Source organism: Xiphophorus maculatus, chromosome 4 (assembly GCF_002775205.1).
Source record: "Xiphophorus maculatus strain JP 163 A chromosome 4, X_maculatus-5.0-male, whole genome shotgun sequence".
In the NCBI taxonomy this organism is placed as follows: Eukaryota; Metazoa; Chordata; class Actinopteri; order Cyprinodontiformes; family Poeciliidae; genus Xiphophorus; species Xiphophorus maculatus.
Window position 1 is genome coordinate 3,583,123 of NC_036446.1, and position 15,740 is coordinate 3,598,862.

General features: G+C 36.8%; 1 protein-coding gene across 4 annotated transcripts in view; it reads left to right on the plus strand.

Moving 5' to 3' along the window:
- Positions 1-15,740, plus strand: part of LOC102224255 (C-myc promoter-binding protein-like) — a 71,575-nt gene that overhangs the window by 40,300 nt on the left and 15,535 nt on the right. For 2 of the 4 annotated variants that reach the window (XM_023332505.1, XM_023332506.1), the window contains exons 15-22: positions 5,264-5,397; positions 6,073-6,205; positions 6,661-6,867; positions 6,939-7,067; positions 9,461-9,602; positions 11,663-11,770; positions 12,025-12,117; positions 15,578-15,685. In XM_023332505.1, the coding sequence (XP_023188273.1) occupies positions 5,264-5,397; positions 6,073-6,205; positions 6,661-6,867; positions 6,939-7,067; positions 9,461-9,602; positions 11,663-11,770; positions 12,025-12,117; positions 15,578-15,685 (1,054 nt within the window). The remainder of the gene's footprint in view (positions 1-5,263; positions 5,398-6,072; positions 6,206-6,660; positions 6,868-6,938; positions 7,068-9,460; positions 9,603-11,662; positions 11,771-12,024; positions 12,118-15,577; positions 15,686-15,740) is intronic. The other 2 variants (XM_023332507.1, XM_023332508.1) reach the window with 1 other exon arrangement.

A 15,740-nucleotide genomic window follows, 5' to 3' on the forward strand; every position in this document is an offset into this window, starting at 1 on the left:
AACCTGAAGTTCTGATCTTTTCTGCGTTTTGCTTTAGGAAACCTTCAAAACCTTCAGGACTGATTTAATCCTGCATTCACACCAGCTTTGTTTAGTCACTTTAATAAAACTCTATTCTGTTTGCGTAGAAGATTTGGTCCAAATGTGTAATTTAACTCTGATGTGGACCAAAAAACTCCATCTAAAAACTTACGTCTTGTCTCTAGAGATCCAACTTATTGATTGAGTTGATCTAAAGTTGGTTGATTGATAAGCGGCCACTTTCTAAAAAACCTGAGTTTTTTCTTGTGTCAAGAGGGACGACTGTCTTTCTATCACATGAAGGGCTAAAATTTTCATAAAGCTAAATAAAAAAAAAATTAAAAATATTTTGTCAGCTGTGGTAAATATTGACTGAATAAACAGAAAATTGTGGTTTGCTCACGCTATTAAACTAAAATGTAACAAAATAGGTTGCTGAATTTAAAAATACAATTTTTCAAAACAAAACCGCATAAAATGCATTTTTCATCCCACACTGGACTTTGTTTGGACGGTTCTCTTTCCCGTTCCGGGATATCTCCGCCATCTTTATCAGCTGGACTCCGCTTCAGGATCACCAGCGGTGCCCTCTGATGGCTGGAGGTCAAACTACAACACAGAAAGTCTAAACAGATGTTATTAGTTAATCGATTGGAACTATAACTACTTTGCTCGGTTGAAGTGAACTCTGGTGCAGTTTGATTGGATATGTGACTCCCGGTGAACCAGAGACCAAAAGCAATAAGCAAAATGTATCTCAAAGCAGTCTGGGTAAATATAACCAACACAAACGTGTGAAGGGAGAAATCCTACAACCCCTAAAATCTGTCGCTACTCCATTTTTGTTTACATTTTGTGAAGCAGGAAGTTGCACTCATGTCTTCTTCAGAGTCGTTTCCATTAGTGGTTCTTGGTGCAGCGCCCCCACAGGCGAGGAGGGGAACAGGTTTCCAAAGGGTTTGGTTGGTTTGAGAATCGCAGCAGCTGAAAATGTAGCAAATGTTGCAATTTTGGTCCAAGTCTACTGGACGATCAGGTGTGAAGACACCCTTAGTTTCCTCATTTTCACCTCCCTTTTTCACATGGCTGCATTCAGGCAGCATCAGCCTGCTTGGTGTTCTGCATTTTTAATGTTCATTTAGATATTCACTGCATGCATTATTCCTGCTGCCTCTGCAGTTTCTCTTGTATGTGTGAAAGAACAGTTTTAGGTCATCTGTGTGTGCAGACTCCAGCCTTCTGGCTCCATTATAAACGGTGCAGCATGGACTAACAGAATGTGTCATGTTTGCAGGGTCTTGATATTTTCTTAACACCGCAGTGCACTCTGCACTAAACGTGGTGGAGCTGAAGAGTTGTGAGAATTCACAAAACATCCTTAGAGTCAGGGGTTTTTTTCCGTTTTGTCTCTTTTGCTCTGTGTGCAGCATTTTGGAGAGTTTAATTCATGTTGGTAAGTTGAAGGTTAAGCTTAATGTGTTTGCAGTTTCAGCAGCCATTTTCCCTGAGTCACTTCTATGGGTCACTGGTTTTAGCAGCTTCAGACCTGCTGTAATTTAGGTTTAGTGGAAATGATCATGGAGCTTTTTCTGTGCTGCAGTGAGGTGAGTTGGGTGTCCTGATCTCCTCCTGCTCCTCCTGTACAGACGATTAAATCCTGAGTTTGTCTTTGTTAGCTCTGGCTGTGTCATTTCTCAGCACTCAGAGATCGCTCAAGTGAAGGAAAATCAGCTTAAAGTTCATTGATCCCTGAAGGAGAGACGGTTTGTCACAGAAATATCACTATTTCTGTGACTATTGTTTTTTTTTAGTAATTATTAATCCTTATAATAAACACAGAAAAGATTTTTTTTTAAAAACACAAATGCAGCTGAATGCCTTCTGCACATGATTTGCAATCATTCAGGTAAAGTTTGTTATATCTATATGTAATATTCAACTAATGTATTTCTATTTTGATTAGACAAATGAAGCAATCAGGATTTTTTGTAGCAATAAATCAATTAATTACACAACGAATTAAAATAAACTCAATAATTTCCATTTGCATGATTTATTGTTTTTCTTTTTATCAAAAACTGGATGATAAACGTTTCCAGTCGGGCGCTTTAGTCCCAAATAGCCACTTTTTAAGGATAATTGTGTTTATAGAGACTTCATAATTAATTTTATTTATTATTTCTGTTGTTTTGTTCATTTATTGTAATTAATAAATTGGGTTTTAAATTTTTCTTTTTGATTCATATTGAATTAAACAAATAACTCTGGGAAGTACAAAACAGCTGCTGCAGAAAATCTGTAAGCTAATCCTTAATCATCAGTAGTCAGCCAGTTTACCGCCTGGAGGATATTTTGCATCAATATTTGATTCAGATTATCTATTTTCTGAAGTTCTGGAAATAATTTACTGAAAGGGAAATTCTGGGATGACACAAATCTTTCCAAAATCTTACAATAAGAAAAAGATTATATTTATTACTTTGCAGCTTCTAAAGTGACTCGGAAAACTTTATCTGAATGCTAAAAGAGAAGAAGGTTATTTTAGTGATATATTTTAATCCTGATTGCAAATTTTCAGCTTTGTTTAATGACTACCTATAAAAACAAGGAAGGGAGAAGAGCAAAAAGAATATTTCTTCCTCACTTTGAGCTCGACTGATTTAGTTATTAGTCTTTTAATTACCTTCAGGCTAACCAGGCTAAATTATGAACTTTAATACCCACCTGGCCTCGCCTCGGTTCTGTCGGTGGATAAATCAGCGCCTGCACAACTAAAGCCTTTCATTAAGCACTTTTCAGTATACTCTGCTTGCTACTGTGACTTGTTTCCTAGATCCACCATAAATCTCCAATCTGTCCCCAGTCACTGTAGCAGCAGTTATCTCATTAAATCTAAGCAGCTCAGGAAAATAAAACAGGATCATTGCTTTTTCCCCTGGTGTGTGATTGTAACCTTGTATCTTTTGTGTCAAGAGTCGCTGTTGGAAACAGTAATTTATAGTATTTAATGCTCCTGCTGAGGCGATTGTAAATGTCTTGTACGAAACGCATCGTCTGACAGAATCCCAGATTTATAACAAGATGTAAAAGATGGATCTCTGAGGCACAAACATGTTCTCCTTCAGTGCCACTACTGATAATCTTTAGAGATTTGATGCTTTGGTGTCATATGTGGTCACTAATTATACCTTTTAAGATAAATTCACATGTATATTGCTCTCTTAAAATATTTAAATCTCTTCAAATTTTTCACATTTTTGTCACATTGTAACCACAGATCTCAATGTATTTTATTGGGCTATACAAATAAAGAAACACAAGGCATTGTTTAATCCATTGTCTGGAAAAAAATATATAGATTGAGCAAGAAGGTAGAAGGTGAGCCAAGAAATTACTATTCATCCACTCTGACAAGGAAAGCAGTAATCAGAAGCAGCCACAGAGCGATTGAAGGTCCTACACAGCTTTTCTCAAAGTAAAATGATCTAAATAAATAAAGATGTCATCTGCATAAAGGTGAACTTTTAACAGCTGACATATTCCTACAAATTATTTACCACAGTGTCTAAAGCTGAGGTATAGGAAACTCTTCTTAAAATAAAGCAGAGTGTCATCTGCATAAAGGCGAACTTCACCAGTACATGTATTCTTACCAACATAACCTGGAATTTATTTAGAAATTTCAGACACTTTTTCTGAAAACCAAGATAATTTTAGCCAATAAATAAATAAATAAAACCTACACAAAAACTGCAGGATTGTAAGTCTTGGTAACACTGTCCTTTTCTTGCCGTCGACAGATTAGTTTTATTTGACTGGTCTGTTTTTTTCCTGACGTTTTTCTATAAGCTGTGATCAGACTTTTCCTTTGGTTATGAAACCTCTGAGATCTTACGCATCGGCTTACTGCTTGCTGTTTACTGCTGACCTATAAAAACGGCAAAATGTCACCCCGACGTTTGACCGCAGCGGATGATTTGTTGTTCCATGGATGAAATGGAGACAGTCCAGCAGGAAGCTCGTTGTAAATGTAGCTTAGCCTGGTTGTCCTGCCTGTTTCCTATTATAGGAGCTTTATCTGTCTTCATTAGGGGCTGTTTCTCTCTGGCTGGCTCTTTCCCGGTGATATCATTAATTCTGTAATGGATGTGAATGTGTTTATTGTAGCTTTACTTTGCATTTGGATGTCATTTGTTTTGCGTGTCACAGTTTGCAGAGAAAGCTGCAGAGGTAGAAAACTAGGTCACCTACTGTCGCCCTCCCTCTTCTCTCATCTTCATCACAGCCTTAAATTACCCTGAAGGTTTTTTTTTTTTTTTTTTTTTTTTTTTTGGGTACAAGAGTTTAATTGGTGTGTTCACCAAACACTGACCCATGCATGTGACATCCTGATTTAGACGGATGCTACTCACCTGCTCAGGGCCACATTCCTGTTTCCATCAGGTTTTTAGCTTATTTTGATGTAAATAAATAAAATAAAGGCATTACGTTTACATGAACAAACACAAAAACAAAACAAAATGTGTGAAAATGTCATAAATAGAACCCAGATCTGTGCAGTACAGAATGTGTTTTTGTTTATATGGTTCATAAATGAGAAAGAAAGTTAAAAATAAAGCATGAAATAAAAAGGAGAAGGAATTAGATACATAATACAGGGTCTGCGCGCATTTTTAAAAAGTCTTAAAATTCATGTATCTAAAATTAAAGCCTTAAAGCGTCTTAAATTTATAGAAAAAATATAAGTCTGCCTTAAATATGTTAATCAGAGATCTTAAATTTAATATTACATTCTATGTAGTTTTGTTTTTTTCTTGCGGGATTTTACTGTTTCTCAAAACTTTGCGTTGCAAGTAGACATCTTGACTCTAAGCGGTTACGGCTACCGCTAACAAGCAGCTAATATTCCCTTGCTAGCTAGGCAGCTAGCAAGTGTAAAGCTAGCTATTGCTATGAAATGATTATAGAAATAATGAAGACACTACTTTCACAACTGGAAAGAAAACAACCAGAAACAAATGGCAACAAGATGAAAACAAATGTTGGTCGTTAATATCGACCTGGTTTTATTTACCGATATGTTAAAAAATGACTAATATCAGCCGATACCGATGTTAGTACCAATATATCGTCCATCTCTAGAATAAAGTAAATAAACAAATCACCATCTCACCAGCTGAGATTGATGAAAGAGTCTGTAAATCGGGAATCTCTCTCCATGTTTGTGTGCTGCGGCCTGCAGGTGGACGGCGAGCGGCCGGATGAGACGCGGCTGATCGAGATCGATGAGTCGCAGCGCAGCGAGCACACGGTGTTCATCACTCCTCCAGAGCTGCCGCCGCTGCCCGACGGGGAGGAATACCCGCTCTGCTACAGGTACCGGCTGAGTCTCTGTGGACTTTCTTCTCCTTCTCACCCGTTTTCTGGACAGTTTTTAGTTGGTTTGCAACGTCTGTCAGGTGTGGAAATGAAATGGGGGAAAAGGCACTTTGGTACAGCGCTCATGAAATTCTGGAAAATACTTTAATTTTATTATTTCTATATAAAGTTTTTGAAAGTGCTTGATATTCAAACTGCCATTTTGTAATAAAGTGCAATGTAACATTTGATTAAAAGCCTGAAGATACGAAGGCGTATTAGGGCCGTTGTACATAGAAAAACAGGAATAAATTTCTGCCAAAAAACTCAAAGCTTTAGATTAATCTCAGATATTTTCTACAAAAAATTTGGACATTTTTGAGAATGAAATGTTGAAAATTGGCTAGAGAAAATTTATAGAAATTTTGAGATTGATTTAAAAAAAATTCTAGAAAATATTTACATTTCTGAGTTTCAAAAGTAGAAAAATTTTGAGTTTTCTGAGTTTCAAAAGTGAACATTTGTTATAGAAAATGTTTGATTTTAAAGATCAGAGATTTAAAAAAAAACATTAGAAAATTTCTGAGATTAATCTGATGAGATTTTTGGTGAAAATGAACTCTCCGTTTTTTTCTTTGACGGGTCGTTTCCGTAACGTTTTTGGCGTAACGTGTTGTGGCGTTCATCCTGCAGGTATGATGGTTTCCCGGTGTTAACTCTGGAGCTGTTCGACCCGGTGGAGGGCCTGCGGACGCCCTCCTCCCGCCTCGCTGCCCGGCACAGCTGCCCCACAAGCCCCGCCCCCATGTTCAGACGTACCAAACAGGTGAGCGGCAGTAACCTACTTCCTGCTCTAAAAACGGTTTAGTCTGGAAGAAGAGGTGTTTGCTGTGATTATATTTTGTAAAATCTCTTTCAGATACATCTAAAAATTAGTATTTGTTTTTTTGTGTCATTTATTTCAGAAAGTTTCTAGAATAATAAGGTATTTGCACTAGAAACCAGACAAGAATACTGGGTAAGATTTTGTGTTTTTACAGTGCAGTGAATGAAAATCTAAAATAGATGTCCCACATAATCTGAATATTACGGAAAAACTACACCATATTCATAGAAAGTTGAGTGGAAGGAAAAAGTGTGATAGGAGAAGGTTCTCCAGCAATAGGGAGAACAGCAGCCAGTTGGGTCGCTTAGTCATCTGCTGGTTCTGAAGGCAACACGACCGTCTACCAGATCAGCTTAGAGCTCTTCATGCTTTCTTCTCCTGGTTTTCACCCCCAGGAGATCAAATCAGCGCAGAAGATCGCCAAGAAGTATTCGTCCATCCCCCAGCTGTGGTCCAAGTGCCTGCTGCGTCACTGCTACGGCCTGTGGTTCATCTGCCTGCCGGCGTACGTCAAGGTGTGCCACTCCAAGGTGCGGGCGCTCCGCACCGCCTACGACGTCCTCAGGAAGATGCAGGCGAAGAAGCTGCAGCCGCCCGACGAGGTAGACGAGCCGTTTCCTGTTCGGCCAATCGGCTGCGTCGGAGCAAAGCAGTCACACAGGTTTTCCTGCAGGTGTGCTACCGGGTCCTGATGCAGCTGTGTGGGCAGTACGGTCAGCCGGTCCTGGCGGTCAGAGTCCTGTTTGAGATGAAGAAGGCCGGTGTTCACCCCAACGCCATCACCTACGGATACTACAACAAGGTATGTTCACCGAACAGAGCTGATCTGATCAAACAACTTTAAAATATCCATATTGTTCATTATTATGCAGCAGTTTATGCTAATATGCAAATGTAAAGATTCACATTTTGCATGTTTTTGCTTCCAATTGGGTTTCTACTAGTGATGCACTGATCCGATATTAATATCTGTATTGGTCCCGATATTTAAAAAAATTAGATCGGGTATCAGTGACAATACTCCCAAACAATAAAGGCAGATCTATTCAGTTTAATTCTATGCTTTGTGCTTTGATGATTTATTATTTATTTTATATTATATTTAGTTCCTAATTGCACTTTGTGAACCTTTTGAAATAAACTTTATTTCTTTGTTTGACCAAATTAGTCAACCTACAGTTTTTGTCTGTTTCTTTATTATTTATTTTAAATTTGTTGTTATTCTCCTAATTTCACTCACTGAACAAATTAAAATAGTTTTTCCATGTTTGATCAAACTTGTGAAGCTATTTGTGTATTTAAGTGACTTTTTTTAATTCTTTAAACTTGAGACTAACAGTGAGGCGTTTTGGCTAAAACATATTTACGGACCAACGTGTTTTATATCTTATCCAGAATTTTTCTACAGTTTGGATTTAATTGCTGCTCTGAATATGTTTTTCTTTCTTCAAATGGAATTTTTGTTGTCTATATACTACAGTTGGAGATTATTTCAATAATCAATTAATCACAATTAGTCCAATTAATCGTTTCAGCCTTACTGAAAATTTGTAAATTTGAGTCTGGAAATGTGTGGGAAAACCTGAAGGTCTGAAAGTTTGACAGGAATAGATGTTGCTTCATAAAAAGCAGAAATTAAAGGAGTAATGGATTGAACTCATTGAGCTCGGGAATCAGAAGTGGGATGATTTCAGCCTTGATGTTGATCGTTTATTCATTATTAATCATGTTCAGATTATTGAATCACTCCACCCTTGTTACCCAGAATGCACCACAGTTTCCCTCCAAGGTTGATCGGCATCGTGTCATCACTCATTCATGTCCAGATGAATCGCGCCTCTGCGATCCGTCAGGAAGACGAGGCCACAGCAGCAAATGTTGGATCAGTCATATTTAGCATAAACTGCTGCATAATAATGAACAATATGGAGATTTGTTTATACAGCAAACATCCTAGTATCTTAATTTTATTTGCAGAAATGTCTCCTTGCATCTCTTCCTGCCCCCTTTGAAGTGTGGATGTGTTGATTAGTGATGCGTTTGACCCAGAGGTGGGTAATCCTGGTCCTCGAGGGCCGGTGTCCCGCAACTCTTAGATGTCTCTCTGGTCCAACACACTGGAATCCAACAGCTAAATCACCTCCCAAGTGCAGTCAGGTTCGCCAGAATCCTGCTAATGACCTCATTATTTGACTCAGGTGTGTTGAAGTAGAGACACATCTAAAGGCTGCAGGAGACTTTTAGGCCCTCCAGGCCTGGAGCTGCCCAGCCCTGGTGACCCCTGATTATGAGGCTAGCGCTAGCAGAATAAGTAGCTGTGATGCGATAATCAGTGAGATCTTAGCACCAGAACTTCATCACACTCTGCAGACAAACCCGGTTCGGTCCAAACGGCTGCAGCAACTCATCAAGAGACGAGAAATACAATTACAATGTGATGCAGATTTTTACATGAAAAGCATTTAGATTTAATTTAAAAATTAAATGTTGAATATTTGAATTAGTCGACATTTTTCATTTAAGAACAGCGAGTTTATTAAAATGTTTCTGTCCAGTTTCACTTACATTTTTATTTATCTTAACTGGAAATTGAAAGTTTTCTTCAGTTGGTTAATTTTTCCTTCATTATTGCAAATTACTGGAGTATAGCAACAACTAACGATTACTTTAATAATCATTTACTCTATCAATTAATCGGATAAAAATCTTAGAACATTCTGCAGATTTATTATTTATATTTTCATAGAATTTTAGAAAGGCAGTAGAAGATGAAAATAAACAAATATTTTTTTTTAAATTGGAAAATAAACATTTTGTTTCCTAAAATTCAACCACAGCATTCCTTTAGTGAACTCTTGATCATGTGTAGCAAAGGATGAATCTGCAGCTTAAAAAAAAACTCAGCTCTTTCTGCTGCCCAAAAATAATTTGATTATGTCAATAATCAATTCATCACGATTAATCTGATTAATCATTTCAGCCATACTCGGGTCAATAATAAATTAGGCCCAATTTAAATCCTTCAGAATGTTGTGGTGACATTTAATGGTAAAATTAATTCTCAAAAATCTAAATTTAAATTTTTTTTTTCTCTGGAAACAACAATTTTTTTTTTTTTACATTGATAGACTCATAGAACATATCCATTGTTTTTTCCCTCCACCAAACTTTCCTGGTCCTCTGTTTTGTGTGCAGGCAGTGCTGGAGAGCACGTGGCCCTCCAGCACCAGAGGAGGATACTTCCTGTGGATGAAGCTGAGGAATGTCATTCTGGGCGTGGCTCAGTTCAAACGAGCTCTGCGCCGACACGGACCGCTCACCCAGAGCCCGCTGTCAGGTAATCACTAACCAACCAGTCAACGTTACCAACGGCAACCGTTACCATATCCACAGGAAAACGCCGGCCAGACAGTAAAAACACAGTTTCATTTCAAATGACCAGCAGGTTAAATATTTGAGTTGTCTAAAATATTTTCTATTTGATCGTCATTAAAATCCAAACATATTCAACAGCTCAGATTGCACTGTAAAAATCTAGAATTTTTGCTTTTTAAATTAACGCTCTGCCTCTTTGATTATCTTTTAGCTTGATTTCACCGATAAAATTTCTTCCTGATTTTCCAAACTGAAATCGCTCTGATTGCTGTTGCAGTTTAGACGATGACTGCTCATTAATACTCCACATAGCCACACTTTATAAGCGTAAATTATCCTTCTGGTTGGGATTTCTCACCGGTGACGTAACTCTGAACAGCATTTCTCAGATTTTGAGGCATTTAATGTCTGGATAAAAGAAACGAAATCTGAGACAAAATTTTGATCAACTTAGAGAAAATTTATTCATTTTTTTCCATATTTCTGGGAAATTTTAATCAAGATAATAAGCCTAGAAAGTTATATTGTTAGAGTGTGATGCGTAATTTAAGACGCAATTTATTTGTATTTAATTTAGTTTTTTGTTCCCCTTTCTTTAGCTTTTTTAATTAATTATGGTAAATTAATAAATTAACAAATTTTTATTTTAAAAACCTACCGTTAGACTTAACTAATAATTAATATGCATTCTTCTTTTGTTTAATTTAATTTAAATATTGAATACAATAAATGCAACATAAATGTTTGTTAAATAATCCAATATATTTTTTCAAAAACATTTTATAAAAGATGTTGCGATTTTTGTCTTTTTACGTGTTAAAATAAACTATAAATAAACTGACATTCATTTTTTTAATAAAATAAACTTCAAGACTTTTTCTTTTTTATATTTTAAAAATATCTAATTCATATACTGAATTAATTAAATAAGAAATAAATGCATGTTAAAATAATCTAAAATATTTTTGGGAATTTTTAATTGTGAATTTTTTTTATTTGTATCTTTTTTACTTAAGCATGTCAAAATAAACACAAATAAATTTAGATCATTTTTTTTAGATTTGAAAAATATACATTCTTTATAACAAAAGTTAAATAAATTAAACAACATATAATTAAAAGCCTGCTGTAATGTTAGCTGAACTGAAGCGTCTCTGTTGTTCCTCTGCATGATAATCCCAGCCTGCTAATCCCTGCTTTTTTAAGATCCTCCCTGTTACCGGCCGGCGCTGTGGGTTCCTGACCCGAGTCCGGTTCTGATCCACTCAGAAAGAACCAGTTGCTCCAGTTAAACACCAAACTGAGATTCTCCTCGTTATTCTGAGCTGCTGGTTAAAAGTTTATTTATAAACATTTTCATGAAAGTGTTGGAGCTTCTGGCCTGCTCTGGGTTCTGGAGGATCGACTGGAAGAGACGACAGCTTCATCCAACCGCTACATCCAACCGCTACATCCAACCGCTTCATCCAACCGCTTCAACCAACCGCTTCAACCAGCCACTACATCCAACCGCTTCAACCAACCGCTTCAACCAGCCACTACATCCAACTGCTTCAATCAACCGCTTCAACCAACCGCTTCAACCAACCGCTTCATCCAACCGCTTCATCCAACCACTACATCCAACCACTTCATCCAACCTTAATCTTAATGATCTGCTTTACATCTTCTATAAATACGACTTGAATCCATTAGCAAAAATTATGGATAATAGAAAATAATTAAAGCTGCACAGTTTAAAATACATCCAACCGTCTGTTCATCCATCCATCCATCCAACCAACCAACTGTACGTCCGTCCACCCATTCATCGTCCGTCCACCCATCCATCCCTCCCTCCCTTAAATTCTTGGTGATGTTTTTATCCCCAGCTGGTTTAATCCGGTCCAAAGTTCTGGAATCGACTCTGATTTCTCTGTTTTGGGTAAATGTGGTGAAGTCCAGGAAGGCGTTTTTTAAAGAACCGGCGCGTGGATCGGTGGCGGCGCCATCTTTGTTCACCGGCTTGTTGTTTCTGGGCAGATGGCAGTGATCTGGACGCAGTGAGTCACGGCAGTCTGGACAGCTCTGCCGACCCGAACCCGGCCGAGCAGAGCCCAGTAGAACCCGCTGACGATAGATCTAGCACAGGTACACCTCAGACGCTCGCTGCCGCCGGCAGTCCTCATGTTTCACATCTTTTTTTTTCCTTTCCTCTTCTCCCATTGATGTTTTTGTTAATCCTCCCTTCTTTTGTACTCCGCTCCACTCGTTTTCCTCTTGGTTTCCCTCCATCCCTCCTTCTGGCGCTCGTTTTGTCTGTCCCTCCTCCTCGGCTGTGGTTTCTGCTCTGCTCTGTGCGTAACCCTTCACTCTGGCCCTGCCTGTGCTGCCGTTGCATGCAGTGGGCGGCGGGGGCGACAGCGTGGGGGCCAGGCCCGTGGCGGCCCGCTCTCCCTGGGTGGGCGCTGAGCTCAGAGAGGCCACTCTCCACCCAGGTAAACCTCTCAACCAGCCCACCTCCTTTATCCTCCTCTGCATCTGTCGGGGGTTTTCTCACTTCTTTTCCAAGTCACTAACTGCGTTTCCATCACAGTTGTGAGCAAATCTTTGTCAATAGTTCACACGATAAGTCATTTAAAAATATGCTGGACCACTGTCTTCAGCGTTTCTGCCAGTAGTAACATCCTATTGTTGACCACATGACCTGTGTGATGTGAAAAAAGTTTTTCCATTGCAGTTTTGTGAAATACACAAATTTTGATACTGCCAAAAAAAATATCCTGGTACAAAAACATTATATTGAAAAACCAAATTGCTGTGTTTCCATTGAGCAAATTTATTTTTGTAATTTCGGTTTGCGCAATCCTACAGTTAATGGAAACCATAGAATTGCTGTTAGCTGTGTTTCTATTAATCATAAAATTGCACAAATTGAAATCAATGGAAACATGCCAATTTCAAAAAAAACAAAATTTTCAACATGTTAAAATGACACACAACTTTTTATGAACTGTGTGATGTGATCCTCTTAACACTTCCTGTTGTCTTTTTTGACGTTTCCGCCAGTAGCAACATCCGGTTGTTGATCACCTGACTCGTGATGCGAAAAAAGTGTTTCCCTTGTAGTTTTGTGAAATAAAACAATTTTGATACGACCAAAAAACCACCTCATCCTAGCACCAAAACTTTTTATCAAAAAATCAGTTTTTCATTTAAATTACGTTAAATTATGAAAATACATTCATTTAATGGAAACACGGCAATTTTGAAAAATCTCATGTTTTCCAATAAAAAGTTTAGAAGTTAGGATGAGGTGGATTTTTTAAAGATTAGCATGTTTCACAAAACTGCAATGGAAAAAAAAACTTTTTTAATCACAAGTCACATGACAAGTTGCTACTGGTGGAAACGTCAAAGAAGACAACAGGAAGTAGTAGGAGGATAATGGTGCTGCATGTTTTTTAACGATTTATTGCATGAACAAACATATTTACGTGTCGTTTTAGTTACATTTCTTATTTAATGGAAACACCACAATTGTGAAATTGTGTTTTTTCACATTAGTGGAATATAGACAAAGTTTTGCTCACATTTGTAATGGAAACGCAGCTTGTCGTGTGATCTGTCATTCTTTTTTCCGACTCATCCGTCTGCTCCTCTCCCGCTCTTCACTCTCAGCCCTGTCAGTGTTTTTGTCTTTGTTAATTATGGCGTGTAATTGCCCAGAGGAATATTCTGTTTGATTATCATTTTAATAATGGAGTCTCTGCGGGCCGCCTGGCTCAAAGAAGAAACGGCTAAACAAGATGGATGTGCAGCTCACCTATTACTTCAGAGCAGAAAATATGTTTTTTTAATTTGTAGCTAAGGCTGGGTGATAGATAGATATTATTGATTAATCTAATTTTTGTTTTTAGAATATTTAATTTTTGGAAAATTTATATTTTTTCACCAATGCAAAATATAAATGGGTTTCAGAGTTGCGGCCATCTTGTTTTACTTATTTGGACTTTGAATTCAAGTCAACTCTATGACAAAATGTAAGCTAAGATTTTTTTTTAATTAAGTCATAATATTAGAATAAAGTAATTATTTTATCAGAACGTCAACACAAAATATACAGTACCCCAAAAAATTTAAATGTGGCATGTCGAACATTTCGTGAAGTTATATTTTAGTTTTACAGTATTTATACTAACTTGCACGTAGACTATATAGTTTTAGAGTTAATACTTAATAGAAATACTGAATCTTTTAATAGATCAGCATCAAATTATTAAGGGTTTAAAATGACTGAGTCGAAGAAAGAACCACACAAACAGAGCTGATCACTTCTAATCTGGATTATTACACTTTTTTTCCTCAAAACATTTTTTCTAATAATTTTCAGATGTTTTTTCTGGTAAAATTACGACCATATTCTCCTAAGTAAAGAAAATTTCTCATAGGCTGGCTCTAATAGTCACAGAAGGGAAGATTGAAATAAGAAAAAATGTTTGTGTCATTTCTGTATTAGAAAATAAAATGAGCAAAAAATTAATTAAAATCGGATATGGTATGAAAAAAGATATTTTATTTTCAATCCAAATCGCCCAGCCCTGCTTGTATCACATAGAAGCTGCGACTCCTCATGGTTAATTTAGATTTGACGATATGAAATCCTCAGACAGACGGTTGCCTTGGGAACCAGAGAGGGTTTTGCTGTCGAATTCATCAGCAGCCGAATAAAGAACATGATTTTCTTGCAGAAACTTCAGCGATCTGCAGTTTTTTCTTCCACCTCAGGAATCTGCAACCTTTACAAACCAAAGACACGTTTTTCCCCGTTTAGAGCCGCAAATGTTACAAAAGCTTCTGTGACAAAACTAAACATTTTTAATGGACGTCTACTACAGGAAATTTGGTCATTTTAAAAGAATCACCATTTTATTTCTGTTTTTAGGTTTTACAAGTAAGGAAAACATAAAACATTTACAAGAGGACTGATGCATTTTCTTCTATTGTTGGGAAATGATGGAAATAAAAATCATGTTTCCAACATAATGAGGAAAAAATAACTGATGCTGTGTAGGGCTGGAACGATTAATTGGATTAATTGTGATTAATTGGATTATTGAAGTAATTGTCAAATAATTTAGCAATTGATTAATAGTTAATTGGAGTATACAAACTCTAAAAAAAAATGCTGTTTGCCAAAAGAAAAACATATTCAGAGCAGCAATTATGCAAAAATTATACAAAAAACACAAATATTGTTTTTAAGATGAAAAACTTTTTTCTGTAAATATGTTTTAGCTAGAATTCAGTATTAGCTTTGAACCTTGTGAAAGACTTTTTACTATCAATTATTAATCGGTTAATTCAAAAATTAATGACTTTCTCTACACTGTGTTGATCAGTCAAGCAGAAAGAGCTGAACTATTTCACATGGTTTTTTATTTTAGCCCCTTAGCTACAAATAATCAAGCATTTACCATTGGAATATTATGTTTACATTTTAGGCAATTAAAAGTTTATTTTCTTATTTAAAAACAAATCAAATTATTTATTTGCACCTTTTAATGTATTTCTAATAGTAAGCTTAAGGGATTAAAGGAAAAATCTGCATAATGTGCAGGTTTTTTTTCCGATTAATCGTCAGAATAATCAAGAGAATGATGAATTACGATGAATTACAATTCAATGAAAAAACAAATAAAAGAGCTAAATTCTGCTTTTTTTAAGCCAAGTTATTAAGATCCACTGTGAAAGTTGTAGATCCTTGCTGTGGCTGATTATTTGTCTTTCTTACGAGGAAATTGAGGAAGAAATTTTGTTTTTTGTTCTTAATATTTTTAGATTTGGTTTTTGGTACAGAGTAAAGCCATAGTTGGTCCAGATATTTTCTATTTTTCTAAATTTCTATTTTTTCTGAGAAATTTGAGCTTGCAGTTGTTTTTCCCTTTGGTTTACCAGGAGATCAGTCGGATTTGGGTTACAACTCTCTGTCAAAGGAGGAAGTTCGTAGAGGCGACGCCGCTCCCCCCGACAAAGACGAGAAGAAGGAGAGCGACTGCAGCTCCTGTCAGTAGTTCATCTGATGCATCTCTCAAACTAAAACATGATTCTTCCTTTCCTC